The sequence below is a fragment of the Siniperca chuatsi genome, linkage group LG11 (genome assembly GCF_020085105.1).
Source record: "Siniperca chuatsi isolate FFG_IHB_CAS linkage group LG11, ASM2008510v1, whole genome shotgun sequence".
In the NCBI taxonomy this organism is placed as follows: Eukaryota; Metazoa; Chordata; class Actinopteri; order Centrarchiformes; family Sinipercidae; genus Siniperca; species Siniperca chuatsi.
Genome location: NC_058052.1, coordinates 24,000,178 through 24,021,668, shown reverse-complemented (window position 1 = coordinate 24,021,668; position 21,491 = coordinate 24,000,178). Strand labels below are relative to the sequence as shown.

The following is a 21,491-nucleotide window of genomic DNA, read 5'->3' as shown; positions in this document are numbered from 1 at the left end:
AGCTTGTTACGTTTCGTAAACGGTGGGCGTATTGGCATATTTTTGTGATTGCACCTGTGTCCCTTACTCAAATGTAACATGTCTTGTGGCTGCATTGCATTCTGGTCTGTTGTTGATAGAGAAATTCATCTCTCTGCCTCATCTCTGATGGATTTCTGAATTTATTCATGTTTGTCAATGTGAAAGGACTAGAAAGAACCATTTGCTCTTTGATTCTAAGAGACTGACACCAAAAATATCTGATGTTTGGATCTCTGAAACATTTTCTTTACTGTTTGGCCATGTATACCACCAAAGACCAAAATGGACCCCCGAAATTCAAAGTACATTGCTGAGCTGGGTTTTTTTTTTTTTTGCTTGTTATTTTCTTTTCAGTACCAACAATGAATATTATTTTAGCACAGGAGGCCTTAACTGGAATTAGGGCTGCAACTAACAATTCTTTTCATCCTCAATTAACCTGCTGATAATTTTCTCAATTAATCAATTAATAATTTGGTATATAAAAAGAAAACAATGAAAAATGCCCAGAACAATTTCATAAAGCCCAGCGAAACATCTTCAAGTGTCTTGTTTTGCCCAACTAACAGTCCAAAACCCAAAAATATGCAATTTACTATAAGACCAAGAAATGTATTCTTGGTCTTACATTAAAAAATAATTCTTACATTTAAGAACGTGGAACCATCAAACATTTGGCATTTTTGCTTGAAACATTAACATTAACATCCACTTAAAGAATTAAAGGTGGGGTATGCGATTCTGACAAACACCATGATACAGAGCGAACAACGACACAGTAAGTCATGTAACTAACGTTAGCTAGGTTGTGGGTTAGCAAACTGTCGCTACAGTTGCTGCTGCGAAGCTAACAGGCAGAGAGGACGAGACGTTTCCCAAAGCCAGCAAATCAGCAAACAGCGATACTCACAGCTCTCCTGCTGCTGTAGCTAACATCACAACAACAGCGTATCTTGGTAAGCTGAATGTCCGTGGGCAAGTCATTTAATGTTACCTGACACACAAATCATGGCTGAAATGGCTGGAATAGTGATGTGCGGCTCGGTCCGAGCCACTATGTTTGTTTCCCATTCACAGAGGCAGGGCTGAGTTTTTTTTCAGCGCACACACTGAACAAACAGCTAGCGGACGGCAAGGAGATATTTGCTGAATTTGACAAAAAGACACGTATTGGATTAGAATCGCATACCCCACCTTTAAAATAGTCAAAATCAATATAGTTGTTGATTGATTTTCTATCATTTGACTAATCGAATAATTGACTAATCATTGCAGCTCTAACTGGAATCAAATCTAAATCTAAATATGGATGGGCAACAGATCATAAAAGGCCAACCTAGCAAACAGGTGATGGAGGAGGGAGGAAATAGCTGCTGTGACTACATTTGTATAGTGAAATTTGGAACGCAGTTGTGGCTTTTATGGCAGGGCTACAAGAGGAAATTACCACGCCCTTTATTCATCTGTAAATCCACTCATCCACTCGGAAACACAGAGGCTTCCTGTAACTGAGCAGTGAGCAACAGATACCACCAGACACTCTGCCATGAGTCAGGATGGTACAATTCAAAGCAGAAGATGCTTATCTGGCACTGCAAGCATGGCATTCACATTTCCACAGGGAGACAAGCACAAATAGGAATCTGGCATCATGTCCAGCTATCAGAGACTGGCAGTCCTTGAGACAGTATGTGTTAAAGGACAAGGCTAAGGAGTTATTCTAGATTTTTCTTATTGCCAACAAATCCCATAAATCAGACCAAAACCAACAGTGTGTTAGTCTGTCTGTCAATACTTTCTGATTTCCCTACTATACCTTCATTTAAAAAAAAGGCAAAATAATTTCCAAATATAGCTGGGCACTCTAGTTTTAGTAAAACGCTTCTTTGTTGGGGACTATTTTCAGCTGGATGAATATACATTTAGTGCTCTAGTAAACTACAGTGCACCTGTTCATCCTAAAGTAGGAACATGTCACCCAGTGCAACAGCGTGGCTAATAGTTTTTGGACAACAATGAAGCTCTATGGCACAGAGGAATAAGATAAAGATATATCAGGCTTTGGCCCCACAGATGATACAGTAGGATCAATTCTTTGTTTTTGGTCTTTTCAAGGGATTTGTTGACAGTAAAATACAGGATGTCACCACACTTATCCTTTAAGCAATTTGCCATAAAGCAATAAGTTTGGCCAAGTAGCTTTTTCATTTACCTGCATGGATTTTTTACTTGGTCTGTTAAACTCTCTGTTTAATAGCCAACTAGCTTTGTTTGACCTCTTAAACAGCAACACACACTAAATATTGTACATAAGCCGATCTTCTGTGCAACTGCACATGTATTAAACATTAAGGTGTATTTCTTGAGATCAATAACTGTATTGAATGTAAGCCAGTGACACACTGGGACAGCTAAAGGAGGTACAAAGATGTTCTTAAAGAGTGTGTTGATCACAACACAAGAAGACTGAAAGTGGTAAAGTTAGAAGGCTTTTGTTTTTCTGTTCGTCCCAAAACATTGTCAGCAGTGATACTTTTGGCTATCTGTGCGCCACTGAAGTGGTTCAGACTCACTTGGCTTATATCTAAAGGAGTCTGCTTTGTTAACAGGTCTTATCAAGTGGTTTAACACCAAATGCCAGAGTCTCTGTGCTGGCTTAGATCCTAGAGGACGTGTTTTTGTTGGCTCTCCACAGAGCGAAACAGAGAGAGAAGTTAGGTGTGAAACTTCCACTCTCCATTCGCAGTGAGTTGGAGACAATATCACGATCAATATAAAGCCCTCAATAAAAACCACTGTGCTACTAATGATAAATTCCATCTGTGCAATAGGCCTACAAAGGCAAAGCTGCAATGTGCTTCATAGACTTTGGGAATTAAAAAGCATTTTGTGTTGAGAAGTGTAGTAGCAGGAGAAGTGGCTCTCATCACATGGATTGGGACCTCTGGGGAGGAATGAAATTGTGTAACCAGACAAAACATGCAAAACAAACACAAATAAAGAGTCAACATTTTAGCAGACAAGCAGCAGAGATTACCTGTTCTTATCTCTAATAAATCAGGTAATCATTAATCGTGTTTGTGATCCTGACGTTCTTTGGACAGAGTGTTCATTTACTGCTGACCGTCTGTATGTTTAGTTTGGATTCATCATTTCCTCTGGCTGGAGAAGTGACAGTATCTAGAAACAGGATATATTTTGGCCAAATAGGGCAAATCTCAGTTGGGGGGATGGCACTCTTCTCTATTGATGCCCCACTTTGTGTTTTAGGCTGAGAAGAATGTATTTGCACATTAAACGATTCCCTTGTGTAGCATTAAAGTTGTTATAGTGATTAAAGGATGAAATGGCTTTTGCTGTGAGATTATGAATATCTGCTTTCTCTGGGGTTTTTTTCCCCAATAATCAAGCCATTAAAGCAGCATAAAAATGGAAAATAAAAATTATCATTTGGCAACAAGAGATGCAAACTATCGTTCCTTTGTTTTCAGGAATCAGGCACGAAAAAGGAAGGTGGTGTCTGGAGTTGGGAGGGTTACGCATACAGGACTCCACTTGACCTTTGCCACTCTCTCTCACTGTCTTTATATAATACACTCTTTCTTTCACACAGAAACACACCGGCAGGCCCGTCCTTCCCCTATGTTATGTATGAAATGAGGCCTTTGCTGACATGTGGGCAGACACACAAAGCGTCATTTAGCAGCGGCTCATTTGTCACATCAAAGCATTCCTTGACGCATGGAGGGAGGCTCCCTGTAATCTGTCAGAGTAAAATGTAAACAGGCGATATAGCAGGATCAGCAGGCCCCCCTGCTGTCAAATCGGCTCTGACCCTAAACCCCGAAATGTTCTCAGTTAACAAATACGTATCTGAATGAAAGCTGATCTGAAATACTGCTTTGTGTTGCGATGGTAAGACAGACATGAAGAGTTCAATCTCAAATCACCCAATCTGTAATTTATCTATGATACATTTTAAGAAGACATTACTCTGCAACCCGATTTAGAGGTGAATATATTTCCACTTTTGTGAAGTTGCTAAATTTTTCAAGCATGCAATTTATGATATAATCAGAAATATTACTGTTTTGTAAACAAATGTCTGAAGGTGACCAGCAACTTCTGTGGAAGTCCTTATAGCGTTTCATTAACAGCAGCATTATGTTGTCAAAGTAGATGTTATTTGACATCAGAGCTAAAAAAAAAAAAATGTAATACTTTTACTGTGATTTTTAGGTCGACCCAAATTCTGATTTTGCATCGTTCAGTGTTCTCGGGTGAATGTTTAAAACTATCAAAATTTCTCAACAGAAACACTGGCACTGTGTTATTTTATATTCTGCTGGATCTCTCTGATGATTTGAATTTGACTGGGCTTTTACGGTATATATAAATATATAAAAAGAGAAAAGAAAAATAAATCCACCATCCCTCTTGCAGCATATAACCCTGAACAACATATAAAAGGATAAAATATCAATTTCCTGTTATTACATCCATATCTTTTTTGAGATTAAATTAATCTGCCTCATATTGTCTTTCCCTCTGCAGTGTTGGCCTCCTTCCTCCTGCTTCCCCTGCTATGCATTTACAAGACTGTGGTTACAATGAGGGAGTGTGAAAGATGTGTGACGGTGTGTGTGTGTGTGTGTGTGTGTGTATATGTGTGTGAGGAGGGGGTATTGATTTCTGATGGGTGGTAGGTGTTTTATTTCCTCTCAACATGTGAAAAAGACCCCCCTGGCATGCGGGGCTACAAGGTTAACACTCACTTATTAATGTGACAGGACCAGGAAATGGAAGTCTCATCCTCATTAGCACTAACCTGAGGGATGAGCTTTGATACTATAGTGTCCTGGATGAACTAAATGTATTGTTTTCATCCCAAATCTTTGAATGAGTTTGCTTGTTAGGCTGCTGTTTGATTTAAGTAAGTCGTTCCTTACCCAAACACTTTTACACGCAGGGCTATATTAAGAATATTTAGCTTAAAACGTTGTGCTTTGGGGACTTCATACACAACCAATAGATATTTGAATCATTAGACCCTGTACAGTTGGCTAGTGAATATGGAGTGTTTAGGACAACAGCAATCAATCCAAGGAAAAACTAGAGACAAAAAGTATCTTATCTACACTCAAAGTCAAGGAATAAATGTCTTTGGTGGATGTTGGACTTGACCAATTTGATAACAACTACCCAGAAATGCCTCATCAACCAGTAAACAATCTGTAAATGGCACAAGAATCCCACCAATGGCTGAAGCCCGGGGGCGAAATGATGGAGAGGCGCTGCTGAGTCAAGCTCGCCAGGTAAACCTAGAACAAGACCGGAAGTAAGACGATTAGCCTTCAAAATAAAACCAACTTGTCACATAACGAAAGAGGCATATGGAAACGTTTCGAATATGTCGTTTTAGAAAAGAAAACAAAAAACTGCAATTAGATCTCCAAAAGATTTATGATAAAATAGCCCACATGTGTCCACATTTCTATTAGCCAGTTTAGTTCAGCTATTCAGTAACGATTTTATTTTAAATACCCCGGACGGGAATATTTTTAAATGTAAGCTAACTTTACGCAATCCAGAGGAACTGAGCGGTCAAACTATCAGTAACAATTGGACTACTTTACTGTGGGAATTCCTGCCTGGGGTTGGAAATACTTTTTTTGTTTAAGTTACTTTTGGGACAAGCTCAAATAACTGTCCTTTCGGACTCAGCCGTGAGTCCCGGAGCTTGCGCTTACCTGTGGAGCAAATGTGTCAAGTGCCAAAAGCAACGGTTTCCGCTCGTGCCGTGTTGTGATCATGGATGTATGGTTGTGATGGCTAGCCGTCGTCGCTAGCAGGGTAGCTAGCTGTATGGCTGGTGTCGGTACTGCTGCAAAGAAGGGGATAATTAGCTTGCAAGCGGGCTACGCTCACTCGGCTGCTAGTTTGTTATAGACAGTTTGCCATCTCTTAACACTGCTGACAAGGCCGTTTAACGGATAACGCGTTGGATATTACAGTGAGGTGAGTGTCATACAGGCACAGTTAACCTAGTTTCACATGTTAAGTCGTTAGCCTAGCAGCTGAATCATTCCGGTTAGCGGAGCGCAACGGCTCAGACTATTCCCTGGATTCAGGATATTCCACCAAATATCCTATGTTTACAAAATGTTTATTTGAGTCTCAGTTTCGGGTGGTGTCTCGCCGTGCAGTTTTTGTAGATTGGGTGGCTAACGACTTGTTTTAATGTAATGCCATTGCTGTTCTGTCACTGTTTCAATACATACATTCACATTTTTATTATCAAACATCCCAAGTTAGCTTGCCACACCAGTAAATAGCCCCCCGGCACGCCGTGCTGGCAGCAGAAGTGCTGGTACGGGAGTCCTCAACACATTCTTACACATTAACAAAGTGTTACGTTGGCGATGTAGATAAACTGGGCTGCTTTAACATCTACGGTGCTACAGCCGACGATAACGGAAAAGCTGTTAAACGGTCAAAGCATCCCTGTGTCGGGGAGCTTTAATGTTTAGTGGAGTTACTTGGCGTTTAACGTTAGAAATCAGCGAGGATACTCCTGAATGCCGGTGCTTTGCAGTCTGGCTGTTGCTCTACTGACTGTCTTTTTTTCTTTCTTTTGCAGGACGATCACCAGATGGAAATATGATGTTTATACCCAGTGGATTACTTATTATTCCCTTCGATATAATGGAGTAATTTTCTTCACAACATCATGCGCGCCGTCAAATCAGACCTCCACCACTGCTGCAGAGATTCCTTACATTTTGATTTATCAAGCGGTTTTTAAAGACCAGCAGCCACGACTGGGTGTGCAGTTTTATCTTCTTTTCTTTTGTCAATGTGCTTCCGGTAAAACATTAACTATGTATCTACGTGGGTTGGATGTGCTCAGATACCTATAAACATTAGCGTGAATTCGTGCGAAGGAAGCCCAAAGAAGGAAGTCCAGGGCGGGATAGGTACACAGAAACTACCCGTTCCCAAAGAAACATGGCCTCGGTTTGGAAGAGACTGCAACGTGTGGGGAAGCATGCGTCCAAATTTCAGTTCGTGGCTTCCTATCAGGAACTGATGGTGGAATGCACTAAGAAATGGTGAGTTTTTGGGAATAACAGTCGACCACAGTGCTGTCATTTAAGTCCCATGAAAACTGTGTGTCTCTGTCTGTGCTGGAATGCTGAGCTCGTTCCTGGTGGCCATAAGTCACACACACACACTTACACACTCAGTCTCCTTGGTGTGCAGGCATGTCTGCATGCTGGGAGGGGCCGGCTGCCTTGTAAAATTACTATGTTTCTTTTTTTTTCTTGTGCACCAATGTTTAATTTGTTTGGTTTGAGTCTTGGGTAAAGAGGGTGGCAGGCAGAAAGATTTCCCTTCAACCTGAAGGGCTGGGTCCAAGCTGTCCTCGCTAGACTGATATGTCCTTGAGCAAACCACTAAACACCTACCATCTCTAGGGATGCTGTTGGGAATCTGATCTGACCTCTGGCCTCACTGGAAGAGGGAGACTGTGACAGAATTGTGGAACTATTATTCTTTTAAATTAGGATCTTGCCGTACTATATCAGCAAACAGATAATGTGTAGAAAGTAAAAATGTTAAAGGAGCTTAGTTGCATAGACATTCATAGTATATCCATTGAAAATACGAGCTGCTGACTGGGAAAAGTCACTCTTGTCAGCTTTCTTGTAGCACAATTTTATCTGTCTTTCTCCCATTTGTCATATTTTTTTGTCCAATGCTATTTGCAAAATATCCAGTTCTGGGCTGTCTAAAGTAAAAAGAATTGAAGGGATGATTTTATTGACACTAAGCCAATGGCCCTGACTTATAAGTTAAAAGCTGTAAACAGCCAATGTCGTTCCATTCCTTCCACTTATAATAAGATGTGAGCGCTGTGTTAGGAATAATGAGAGATAATGTCTGCACACTGACATAATCTATAATAATAGCATACCTGTTATGTTTTAAATAGTTACTTTATTTTGCTTTAGTGTAGCAGCTTTTCCCATGGCTTCAACCTCTACAGTATGTATAAAAGTACAACCCAAAGATATTCCTGTTGTAAAGAATGAATGAATGATATACACTGCAAGGAGATGGACGAGCTATTTGGTGTGTTTTCAGAGATGAAGATGAAGCGGAGAGATAGGTGGAGATAGCCTAATGCTACACTTGAGCCTGCAGGTATGTGTCCTGTAATGAGTGAAAAGCGGGGGAGGCAAAGATGTACCCTGCAGATATGGATTCTCTAGCGGCTTGCCGTAGGCGTGCCTAACCCAGCCCCACAGAGCTTAGACCAGGGACAGATGTTAACGTGTTGGAGAATGGAATGAGAAAAATGTACATCTCTTCCCAGAGCAAAGGGTGGGTGGGCTCAGTATGCGTTGTTTTGCAATCTGAGCAGGGCTCTTTTATGTTATTCAATGGAAGAAATACTGTATGTATACACTGCCATTTGTTGTTACAAAATTTAGTTCTATAGTAGTTTGTGAAAACAGTGATTAGACATCAAATCTAAATTTAGCAACCCTTGGCTGGATTACAAAGTGCTCAGATTTTGTTCAAATACTACTTGGCTGTAGACTGCTTCATGTACAAAGTCTGTCATGTCAGTTAGATCATGCCCATTTCATGTTGCTATTTGTGAGCCACTAGTCAGTGTGTGATGCCACCACTCATCTTAAATGTCAGCTTTACCTCATAAAATACTATTTAAATAACTTCTGTACATCCTATGTGTGGCTGAGAGTGTTGTTTCAGGGTCTCTGCTTGTTTTCGAGTGAATGTTTGTGTGTATGTGTGCACGCCTGGCTCAAAGTGTGCGAGAAATTGGCGCACAGTTTCTGCCTTCCTTGGACTTCATCAGTACGGTATGTTATTGTTGCAGTGGAAACTTTCCATCTACGCAGACTGGAAACAGTCCCCAGAGCTCAAATGGATCTCAAATCCTGAAGCCTTTTAGAAGTGATTTTTGAAAACCTGCAGCCCTGTCATTTCTGGAATCAGTAGCAGGAAGAAAGGCTGAACTATATATTTTTTCAGTGTTCTAATGCATGTGTGCCCATACATAAAGATGTGGGTGTTTTGAATGTACATTGTGTGTAAAAGTATTTTGCACACTTTGCTGACACTCAAACTATCAGTAGGTATGAAGTTCAAGGGTCTGTTCTGCTCTGTGTGATTCTTCTTGTGTGAAGGGCGAGATGCAATATTGTTTAAATAAGGGGATAAAGGCGCACATTTTCAGACAGTCTCTCCTGAAGGACATTCATAGTGTTGGACTCGGTTGTTCACATGAAAAGTGACAGGAGTAGCTGTATAACGAATGAAAAAAGACAGCTAGAGAGAGTTTGGCTATGTCAGAGTATGTAAATTAGGTGCTCAATGCAACATACTAACAGAGCTACAGATTCATGAGAGGCCAGAGACTGCTTACTAATGCATTTTATTTATTTATTTTTTTTTTTTTACATCTTAACCGTAGCTAAGATGCCAATGGCAAACACCAACACAAGACAGAGCACTGACCTGCAAGATTACATGATGCATAATAGTAGATATGGTTTTTTTGTGCCCCCAAAAAAAAAAAAAAAGCACAATATGTTGTAGATGTGCCTTTTTGAAGAAGAGTCAAAAGGTAGGGAATCTTGTAGTTTTTTTTTTTTTTTTTTTATATATATATTACTGGTAGCATTTGCACTGACTAGTCAGCCTTCAATGGTGGCTATTCAGCTAAAAGAGCTTGTTGAATTGGTGACAGAAGCACCAGCTTATTTTTCCCCTCTACATTTTCATATTCTACAATCTTTTTTTCTTTGGGCAGTTGGCTCAACATTATTATTTTCCTCCTTGCGATGGAAGGAAAGTGGTGACAGACGAGGAGCCTAGGATTGGAGGAGGTTGTAAAGTCATTTTTGGACTTTATCTGTTGCCCTAGTTGCTGTAACGTTAGTCGACTCCTCTGTGGAGCAGAGGGAGTTGGCATTCCACTCACACACCCATTTCAGACCCCAGAATCAATTCAGACTAACCATTAAAACATTAATGAGTTCAGTGTTTGTTTGCCAGTGAAATGAAGCACCACTCACACAGTGTTGCAGCACTGCCCCTTTGAAACTTGATGTTTAACATCTTTGATGAAAAAATGAACAGTATTTTCTGTTGCCTTTCATCTGTAGCAGGTAATTATGATCACTCAGGTCAGGGTTGGATATCAAACCTCCTTGGCACACGATAAGAAGCAATTTATAAACTTATAGTTTGACCTCTATATAAATTGACTATTTATAATTTTAGTGTTTATAATATTGCTTTTCTTACACACATGCATGTTTCTGTACTGTATTTCACTGCTTTTGTGATTGTATGTCTGTATAATTAACTAATCTGGTAACTTTCTGGTGTTTACGCCTCAATTAGATGCTGATGCTTGCATCACATGTTTCTCTGATATTTGTGAATCTGTAATTCTGTTATCTTGTAACATCACTGTCTGGCTCTACTTATGCCATCTGGCTGGCTGTGCAGGTGATTGGTTGACTGACTCCATTAATCTAATTATCTAATCAAACATTTAGATTTGACAATCAATCAATGAGAGGAAAGTTCAGTATCATACTACAACAAATGATTGAAAGGTCAAGTTGTTAAGTCATAATGTCACATATATGTCACATATAGCCTACAAGTTGTAATATATATATATATATATATATATATATATATATATATATATATATATATATATATATATATATATATATATATATATATATATATATATATATATATATATATATATATATATATAGATATATATATAGATATATATATAGATATATATATATATATATATATATATATATAGATAGATAGATAGATAGATAGATAGATATAGGTAGGTTCATTACACTCTTATCCTGCTTGTCTTACATTAAGTCTGTTTTATCATAAACGTAGGTGAGTGGACTAGTCTAAACAACCCAAATATACGGTGAGCATTATTTTTTTCCACTCATAACTGCTGTCCAGGCTCAGAGACACACATCATTTGTTTTTTTTATTAAGGCTTAAGCAAATATTTTACATACATACTGGTGTGATGGAGTAGTGCAAGGTCCGCCTGCTTTAATTGTTTAATATCTTACTCCTCCTGCTGCTGCTAAGCACTTGGCTACAGAGTGGACAATTCATTGTTCCCCTCATTCTCTCTTGCATCTTTTATAATGGTGTCCAAGGATCATATCTGTTTTGTTTTTTTAGCCTGTTTAACCCATTTGTTACTTGATTTGAGTTTTCCTAGACATTGTTGTGTGGAAACTATTTTATTTTGTTTTTCTTGTTTGTCTTGCTGGGGTTTTTTCTAAAAACATAGCTTGGCAACGCATAATGTCAAGCAAAGTTCATTAGCAGCCAAGTTTCACCAGTGAGCGTGTGAGTGCTGGTGTCAAACCCTGCACATTGTTATATCATACCCCCTGTGCATCAACTTGTCAGCGGAAAGGATTGTATCCTGTGTGAAACCTTCTCTGTTCTGTGCTGGTTCATGTTTTTATTTAGTTGGTGTGTCCTCAAACAATTTTGATGCGCTTATACATGACTGTGTTAGGTAATTATTGTGCAGTGCTTTGCTATATTATGTTTACTATGTTTTAGACTGGGCTGTATCATAATGTCTACAAATATAAGCTTGAGCGGACCAGAGAGTTGTTGGTTCAAACCCTCAGATACATAGCAATACTTGGAGGAGTGCAGTAAGTGAAGCACACTTTTCTGTCCCTTATTCAAGAGGGTGCAATCCCAACAGCTAAAGGCAACTCATTGTGAACTTTAAGCATGAATGCAACCCTCACTCACTCTTAGTATTTCCCTGGGGCTGGTGCTTTTGAGCAAGAATGTGTTTTTAGCCAGCCTGTCCTGTAAAATATAATTTGAAAACGTCAAAAGCCAAGAGTGGCATTGCCGCTGACAGACGTGTTGACACGTGCGGCAAGGATATAAGAGTTATACACTGGAAATAACACAGAGACGCTATTGATTACATGGTAATTCTATCTGGCTACATGCAACTGTGGCTAATCAAGACTGCTTCCCTCACTGCCACATGACAAGACAGGGAAGGTTCAAGAGTTCTGAGGAAGAAGTCTTTATATCAGTCAAGGGCTGTGGAGAAACCCTGAAGAGACACACACACACACACACACACACACACACACACACACACACACACACACACACACACACACACACACCAGTCATTTCATAGGGATTTAGAAACTCTGAACACAAACACTTACTGTCACCAGACTGAAGTGGATTTACACTTCTCCTTTGGGGTGTTCGGTGGTCCCGCTGTGGATTCCTGTGGCGCAGGAATTGATTTATTTTTCAGCATTTAACCTGTGGATTTTCATAGCACCACTGCTTAATAGATGTGTTGTACATTTTCAGCCCAAGTTGTTTATTCATTATACATCCAAAGTAACCATGCTTTCATTCTTTTAATTTTCCACTTGCACTGGAAATGGCATTGCTAGATAGAGCTCCAAATATAAATGTCTCGCTGCTGAAATTATTATTTCTGAGATGTGTAATTATTATATACTTAGTTATTATGTTTACATTCCTTGTTTATTCACAGTGCATTACCTTGAAAGGTAAACCCCTGAAGGGTTTGATTAACTGCCAGTAGTTGTGCATTAACCAGCATGATCCCATCAATGTGTTCTTGAGCAAAACCCTGATTCTCTACTTGCTCACTCATTGTATTATCACTGCATAAAAGTGTTGCTGAATGCCAAAAGTGCAAAAGTGTGTAAATGAATGTCAATCCTGGACACCGCAGTCCAAGCATCAGACTGTCAGTTGAGTAATGGCTCACTCTCAGTGGAAGTGACCAGTGTGTGTCAGGCTGTGACATGTAGTCTTCTGTTGAACATGTGTGCTTTATGGCAAGCGTCCACCATGTCTCTGCCAGAGAAACATCTTCCTGCCAACTTGTCTGACGTGGCTCTCCATTCTATTCAAATTCGAAGGCCATGACACATTCACACAATATAACTTTGGCACCAGGAGATAGTTTCATTGCTAGGTGATATTATGGTGCAGTTGTTTCTGTTGTGCAAAAATTCTGGATGAAACCATACAATTTGGGTTATCATTGGTTATGTGGTTTTAGAGAAAATAATGCTCTTCCTCTGAGATTAATAATTTAATTGTTTACATCTTCTTTGGTCTCTCAAAGTGTTTCAGTGTAGTCTGAATTTAAGACTTCAGTCACTAATTTGCCTTGATATGCTTGATCATGTGTCTTTTTTTTTAATGTATTTGGGAATTTGAACTGAACTGGTGCCAGTAAAATGCCAAAACTGCAGTGAACACAAACCAGTGTTTTTATAGTTGATACTTGAGTTGTTCTAATTTGTGTGCTTGCTTATCACTTCCTTAATTATAGTATTTGGTGTTGATTTAACTCTGCCGATTGTTTTGTCCTCTCAGTACAGCTTGCAGCTCTTCATCTCTTCCTCCCGTGAGTCTGTAATTGTTTTCATGCACCAAACCCACTGCTGCATCTGGGGCAGCTCTCACACTATCATTAATGCCCCTCTTTCCATTTTCTTCTTTCCCTATACCCCTCTTATCTCCTCTCCTTCTCTTCCTTTGTTACTTGATCTCTCGTATCTCTGCCTCCCCTTCTTTCTCTCTTTCTGCTTTCCGATAATGTCATTTTAACAGCTTTGCAGTGAAATCCACCCAAGTGTAGTTGTTCTGTGCTGCAATTATGGACACAAACAGCAATTTACACACCCCCTCCCACACACACACACCAAGAGACATGAAACATTGCAGGGTTGTGAAGCAGTCAATGGGGTGTTAAATGTGATGAAAACTCTGCTGGTGTGTCTGTCTCTGCTGCTGTCAGGCAGAAAAACACATGGCCTTGGAGACTGCTCATCATTTATCAGCCTGCAGAGCGGTGCTGCAGCATCTGCAGGCTGATAAATGCGTACTGTATGTGTGTCAGGATGGCAAAGCAAAACACCACAAGCCACGAGTGTACTGGAGTTACATTTTGGAAACCCTGTTCTTAAAAAATATAGTTGGTGCAGGTGGAATGTAGGATGTGCAACCTGCTGCAGCTAATGGCTAAAAATGTTGTTTCCTTCTCCATTAGTAAAAAAGGTTTTCTCCCGTACTCTCCTAGCCTGGGAACGAGATAAACGCATCTGCCAGAACAAATAAAACATGAGCTTGCAGATTTGTCTGGCCCTCGTCCCATTTCAGACAGATTTCCACCTGTCCCGGATCTGATCGGGCCAATCACAATCATTTATCTAATAAAGGGCTGGTTTGATGCGGTGACTGTTCAGAGGAGCGCAACCTTATTGGCTGTTAAGGCATTTTCGTAAACAACCAAGATGGCTGCCGCTGATGTGGAACTGTTTCTGTTGAATCCGCTATCACGTCATTATTAAAAAATGAACTGGACGGTATATTTTCTCTAAAAGAAGAACAGACAGAAGAACTGCACTTAAAGCTTTTGTTGATAAGAAAGATGTGTTTGCCGTACTTCAGACAGGATTTGGTAAGTTTAATTTACCAACTACGCTACATCACACGTTTCGTTCCTCTGTAGGTCTATCCAATTGCGTCCAGAGGCATTTTGGTCTGCGCCTGTTGATAATGCCCCTTGGAAATTGAAAATGAACTGAGAGGTTCCAGACTAATACCCATTTGCAAATTAGTCTGGCAATGCCAGACTAGTACTCTCCTAATCTGTGAAGCAAATATATGGTCTCTGCAGGCCAGTAAATTCCCTGTCTTTAATGTACTCACCCTTTTGTTAGGAGCTCCTCGTTCATCACTTTGTGGTCATGGTGGTAATTTATCACACCCACTTTGGTAGAACAGTAGTATAATCCTTCTGCAGACCAATCTATACCCTAGATTCTTTACCCCAGTTAGATGTTGCTGCTGACTCAATGATAAAATTAAAGAAACAAACACAGGAAAAGAAATAACATAACCTAATGAAGAAAGCAGTTTCATTTACCAGCAACCATGACCAGCATTCAGAACTGTTTTTCCATTCAGTTTGTCAGGCAAAATAACTTAAGTAAGTAATATCACTACTGAATCTATGGCCGCCTGACTGCTCATGTATCATTGCCTTAAGAAATGGACGTTGCTGTCGTCACCAGGGCTCCTTGTTCCTGTGCTTTTGGTGCTCTTAGGCACATGATAGTTGTGATTCCTACTGTCAGTCCCTCCCTAGGGCTGTTAGCAAGCTGGCATGAGGAGGAGAGATTTGTATTATCTAATTTACCCTACTGAAAAGCAGCTTCCTATCATTCCCTTCTTTGTTTTGGAGATGCTCCCAAACACATGATCTAAGTGAGTCCTGATCTCTCCCTGAGGCTTTCATTGTGCTATCATGTTGTGTGGAAGTAAGGTGTATGTTGACTACTGTTTGTACTCATTTTGCTGTCCTGTATCAAATTGCTTTCTGAATCCCTCTTTTCTTCTGTTCCTTCTAATTTGTATTTTTACATTATTTTAGTCAGGGATGCTTCGTTGAGTAAACGTTCATTATTGTCTTGCTTCATACTTGATGTTGATGGATGTTCATCACCCCGTGTTTGCCTGCCTATATAGAAGCCAAAGTTTGCATGAGAGTTTCACTTGTGATTAGCTGCCTTGTTTATTTCTCATGAGAGTTAGAACAGTCGAAAGACTCAGTTAGTTTGCATAGAAAATATGTTGCTTTGAGCTTGCCCTCTCAGAGACTTTTTTTCTGACATGTTAATGGGGACTCCACCGCCACTACAGAAATCTAGTGATAAGGGAGGAATGACAGCGCATTGGTGATGGGCCAGTAAACTAAAGCAACAAGGCGAAAAGATGCATAACGTTCCCAATGTGTACACTTCTCTTGTAGCATCTAACACATGGACTAAATTGTGGGGTCTATCAGTTATTTTTGTCACAAACTGTAGACAAGTCCCATTAGTTTCATTTGATATCATTTCATAATTTGGTCAACTTCACACTATCAGCACAGACCTTTTTCACATTGTATTTCCCAAAATCTTTCTGTGGAGAGAGTTTTACCCTTCACCAGTCATGTCAGCAAAGAAACATTTCATTTTCCTCTCCTGCCTGTCATTCATCTTTTTTTGACAGTTCCCTCTTCTCTGCTTCCCATATGGTTTCTCAGTGAGTAAGATTTATATAACTCTTACCTGACCTCCATCCCTCAGGGCAGGTGGAGCTTCTGATCTTCACTTTCATCCATCCAACCTACCTGCTTTATTGCTTGTAACTTGCTCTTACCAGATCTCTCTCTCCTCAGCCATGACAGATCCGTAATTGGCCACGCTTGACCTCCACTTGGTTTATCCTTGCAGTTAAGCTCTCAGCTACGATTGTCTCAATGCAACTATCCTTTTAAGCAGACTTTGTAAATTTCTCAAAAATAACATGCAGCCGACTTGAGACAAACCAGGCTGCTTACTGAATGTGAAATGCAGCTGCTTCAAAAAGACTCTTCATGCTTGATGTCTTCAGGCTCTCACTGGGAATAATGAAGGCTGTAAATGTCTGGAAAGATATTGTGCAGTCCCAATTCACACCACACTGTGTAGCTTTTGTAGTTGTAGCTCATTTGTCGCCTCAGATACTGTTTTGATGTTAACAATAGTCTTCATATGTGTCATATCACATCAAAAGAGTGATATGACACCGCTAAATCCAGCTGGACAATGGGATTGGTGCAATGTGTTAATCAGCAGTGCAAATCTGGTCATAAAGCATAGAAGAAATGTAAATGGTCAAATTTTGAAAAATAATGGTAGATCTCTTTTTCAGACTCTCATCTAATAAAGGTCATGTTTGTGACATGCTTGGTGCTAGTCTTAATCAAGTCTAAATCTTAAATGATGTTGTTTACAATGAATTCCAAAGGTGAGAAGTTTTTAATGGCAGACAAAAAGTTTCGAAATGCCCATTGAAACTTCTCAAACTACTTCCACAGCATAATCCACTTCTTCTTTATGCTTAGTGCACAGTGTTGCAATAAAATATGGCTAAAGACAAAGCTTCCACCAGAGTTTTGGAGCTTAAACGAGAGTGAAAAATATTAAAAGCGATGAAACAGAGACAAAACAATAGATGAGATTTTTGCTGGTGAGATGGATAGGAACTCCAGAACCTCATTTAAAAAGAAAAAACCCAGAAGCTGACAAATATTAAGACAGATGCAAATCTATTGAACAAATAAACTAAAACAAAGTCAGTTTCCTTGGAGGAAAAATGATAAAATGCGAGGCAGCATGCAAAGAGGAAGTTCAGTTGCAGAAAAAGAATTCATGGGTATAGTGGATAGGATCGTTTCTTTCTGCATTTTTGGTAAAAAGCGATGGCTGTGGTCTTCTAGCACTGCAGATCTCAGATTTTTGCTGGCGAAGTTAAAATTTCTGTAGGTGGCACTCTTTTTCTTCCATTCAGTTCTGGTAAATATTAAAGCTTATGCAGATCTTTTAAGTGTATTTTAATGTATATAGTCCTTTTTAAACAGCCCTATATCACAAGCAAGTCTAGAAAGGATTTTTGACATGAAAAAAACAGAGCACAGCAATGACAGAACAATATGAAACAGCGTTTTGTAAAGACATACACACAACATAGTGAAGTTTACCTGACGCTATCAATCTTAGACCCTCTATCTATACAAGAAACAGAAAACATCTCTAGCAGTACTTACTGGGGGAACCCCAGGCTATCCAAGAGAGATCCCCCAACTTGACAGCAGAGTTTGCAGTATATGCAGGGGTTGTGTCCTGCTGTTTAATTTAATTTAAGCTTTTGCCATTGCTGGTGTTGGTAACATAAAACTCACTATTTTCTGTATGCGAGACAGAATACATGTGGTGTTTAGAACAGCAAATGTAAAAGCTTTCATAACACTTGATATAACAAAATAGTGACTAAGCTAATGTCAGTTTAGGGTAGAGAGAAGCAACACAGGCCTTTTTTATACACACATGTATAGATTGTTACATCCCTGTTGCATAAAGACAGTATTAAGATAAATATTCATGGTAAAGTATGAAGTGAGGGAGCAGTATTGGAGTGAATGGATAATGTATTGCAACTAAATAAATCATAATACATTACATTGACTATTTATTTATTTCACCTCTTATAGCCCAGCAGTCTACATTCGACAACCTGTTTGTGTGTATTACACTGCAGTCTTTAGTCCCATTGTATACTGCAAGATAATAACCTTTCATGCATTACAGTGACGCAGTCTGGTATTAGTCTGAGAGATTACATATCAGTGTGCTTGTGTGTATTGGAGTGTCTGTTTTAGTATGCAGCGCTGTAGTCTGATGTTTCATCTTTTGCAACTGCTGTATTACAGCATGAACAAATTTACATTTTCCTCTCCTAATGTCTGTGATTGACAGGCAGACAGGGAGTCTGTCGGCAGACGTCAAAGCTCTTCCTCCTCTGAGTAATGTCAACATTTAATTGATGATACAGTATCCGCCTTTAGTTGCCTGTCTCTCTAAAGCACACACATTCACTAATCACGCCTCTTCCCTTCCCTCTTACTCTGACTGTCCTCCTAATTTCTTTAGACCATTATGATCACTCTTTACAACTCATATCTCTCCCTCAGACAAACACACAGACCCCTCATACATAGAAAGTTGAGTAGTGAGACTGACAATTCTTATTAGAGTGAGATCATACGCCCCACACGACCTTGAGTGCTATGTAACTAAAAGGGAAGGAGTCTCTGTCTGTATGTATGGATTTATGTATGACTGTCTGTCCTATGATTTTCTCAACAACCGTTCGTCCGACTGACTTTTTGGCGGGTGTGTTGCTGACGACCCAAGGAGCCAGGACCCAATGTCAAGTGCAAGCTCTACATGGACATATTTATTAGTATTGCGTTACTACCAGAAGTACACACTGTGTAGTTTATAGAGAGGGGACCCCTTTAACCTGTTACACCACCAAAAGGCATGCTGGGTACAGCTCGTTCTCTGTTACATTCAAGAACAGATGAAGAAAGAGAGATCAGAGATGTAGGTAGATAGGTAGGTTTGCAGGCAGGTGGGCAGGTAGGTAGGTAGGTAGGTAGTCTTGACAACCGATCATCCGATCAACTTCACACTTGGGTGGATTGCTGAAGACCCAAGGAAGCGCAGTGTGAAGTTGTTTGGACGAGTGATTCCCAAGAAAGCTGCAAGCAGCAATACCAGAGAGACAGAGCACCAATTGGGCCGAAATTTGAATACTGACTCCTGCTACTTGAAACCTACCAAAGCCTGCTTTTTAATACACCTATGACAGTTGTTTTCCCTTTCTGTTGGAGAAATACTGGCGTGTATTCTCTCATTGTTTTTTCGAAGTGCCTAAACTCAATATTACGTTACCATCCAGATACATTTTTTTTTTTTTTTGTGTGTCACAAGCCTGTTTTGTGCTAAGGGACTCTACACAGTATGAACACAGACATGAAGCAATAGAAGACTGGATGTGCAGGGCAGCTGCTAGGTGGAATAATGGTAGAAATATGACGGCTATGTAGAGTTATTTTCTTTCAGCTGACTCAGGGATAAAAATGAAAATCAATGTTGACAAGTGGACAACTTTTCCTCTTGGAATTTGGAAGTTGCCAAAGTCGCTATTGTGTTTTTTAAAAATACATCATAGTTTATCACTGTGTTCATCACTTGGCTATGTTTTATCGCTGTGCCACTGAGTTAACTGAGCCCTTCCCTGCTATGTGTTTGGGTTTGTAACACTCTATGTGTATGTGTGTAGTTGGTGTGTGTGGGGGGGCTGCCATATCAAATGTGAAGTGGTTCCTTCCTCCTGCCTACAGGAAAGATAGGGCAGCCGCAACATCCTGACACGCCCTTCACTTCCAACAATGCAGGCAGACAGACTTGCGGACGGAGCCTTGAGTGTTTTACCACAAGCCCATTTAAGCTGATAAACTATTTTCTTGATGAGCAAGCTTTACTTTTATGTCTGTGTTTTAAGTGGCAGATATTGTCCTAAGAACTAAAAATCACAGTACGATTTAATTTTTGTGAATCCACCCATCTGTTCCCTTGAGCTCTGTAAAGACTAAATAGTTAACTGTGCAGACACATTTCAGCCGAGTCCTTCTGTCTTCCATCTCATGGAACAGATTTGCTTTGTTTATATCCAGAGCAGCTCTGCTGTCCATACCTGAGCTTTGTGCATTGCTGCAGCCCAAAGTGTCTTTTTTTATACTTGTGCCCATAAGCACATTCATTTGTATTGAGATGTGAGTGCTGTCATAATGCTTCAGAATGCTTAGCAGTACTGTAGCTGAGCTGATACAGTGTAGACACTGATGAAGAACTGTAGCCGCTGCTGAGATACTGCCTCCACTGCACAGCTAGAGTAGACGAGGTGAAATACACACTCTCAAAAATACATTCAAGTGCTATGGAGCAGACTGTAGAATTTATATTGTAGAAAATAATTCTTTAGAAAGTAAATTGTCTCTATAAAATGGCACAAAAGCCAAAGTGTGGGGTTATTAATAAGACAATCACATTCAAAAGAATATGCAGCCAGTTGCCAATTTAAAAAGATCTGCCTGGAAAAGAGTCTGTAACTGGTAATGTAGCTGGCAGGTTGTTTATGAAAATGAATGAACATAAAACATGTCCTCTACAGTAACTGCAGGGTGATGTCTTCTTGTAACAGTTATTTCTTACCTGCTGTGATGCTAAAGTGTCTTTGAGGAAAACATTGAATACCTACATCCTCACTAATTGCAGGTTTCTCTGGATGAGAGCTGCGGCTAAATGCCTTAAATGTAAATATAAGAGGGTTTATCTGTGTTTCGTGTCAATGTCGGAGTGCTCTCATCTCAGCTCCTGCTGAGCTGGCTGACCCATTTTCACTCTTATCTGCCCTGTCTCTCCAGCCCCCCCCCACACACTATCACAAATTATTTGTTCATCTTTCTATCTCTTTTTCTTCTTCTGAAAACCTTGTGTTGATCATTTTTATCGTACTGTATTTTTAATTTTAATCATACAGCTGTAAACCAAAGGCTGTTTTTTGGCAAGTCAGACTCTTGTAGGACTGCAGAGAGTCAAATAAGTTTCTTTTGTGCAGACATCAGCATCATACAGAGGTAGCCGGGTATTCATGACGTTTGATAAATGCAAGAGGAGCTCATACTCATTAGTGGAAGACTGAAATACAAAAAGACTTTTGTGTTATCTACATCCAGTAAAATGATGGGAAACACTCAGAGCCTTTCAGGGTACTCAACAGTGCAAAAAAATTATCACAAATTATCACAGTATTACAAACAAACACGTGTATAGCCATACAGTATGGTAAATAAACCTCCATTACCTCTTTTCCTAATATCCTTA

General features: G+C 39.7%; 1 protein-coding gene across 7 annotated transcripts in view; it reads left to right on the top strand.

Moving 5' to 3' along the window:
• The window catches only part of LOC122884166 (N-acetyllactosaminide beta-1,3-N-acetylglucosaminyltransferase 2-like), a 200,026-nt gene that overhangs the window by 42,268 nt on the left and 136,267 nt on the right, over positions 1-21,491 (top strand). For 5 of the 7 annotated variants that reach the window (XM_044213628.1, XM_044213627.1, XM_044213625.1 and 2 more), the window contains exon 3: positions 6,662-7,133. In XM_044213628.1, coding sequence (XP_044069563.1) covers positions 7,030-7,133 — 104 coding nt within the window. In that variant the 5' untranslated portion in view covers positions 6,662-7,029. Of the gene's footprint in view, positions 1-5,594; positions 6,040-6,661; positions 7,134-21,491 lie in introns of those variants that run through there. The other 2 variants (XM_044213626.1, XM_044213631.1) reach the window with 2 other exon arrangements.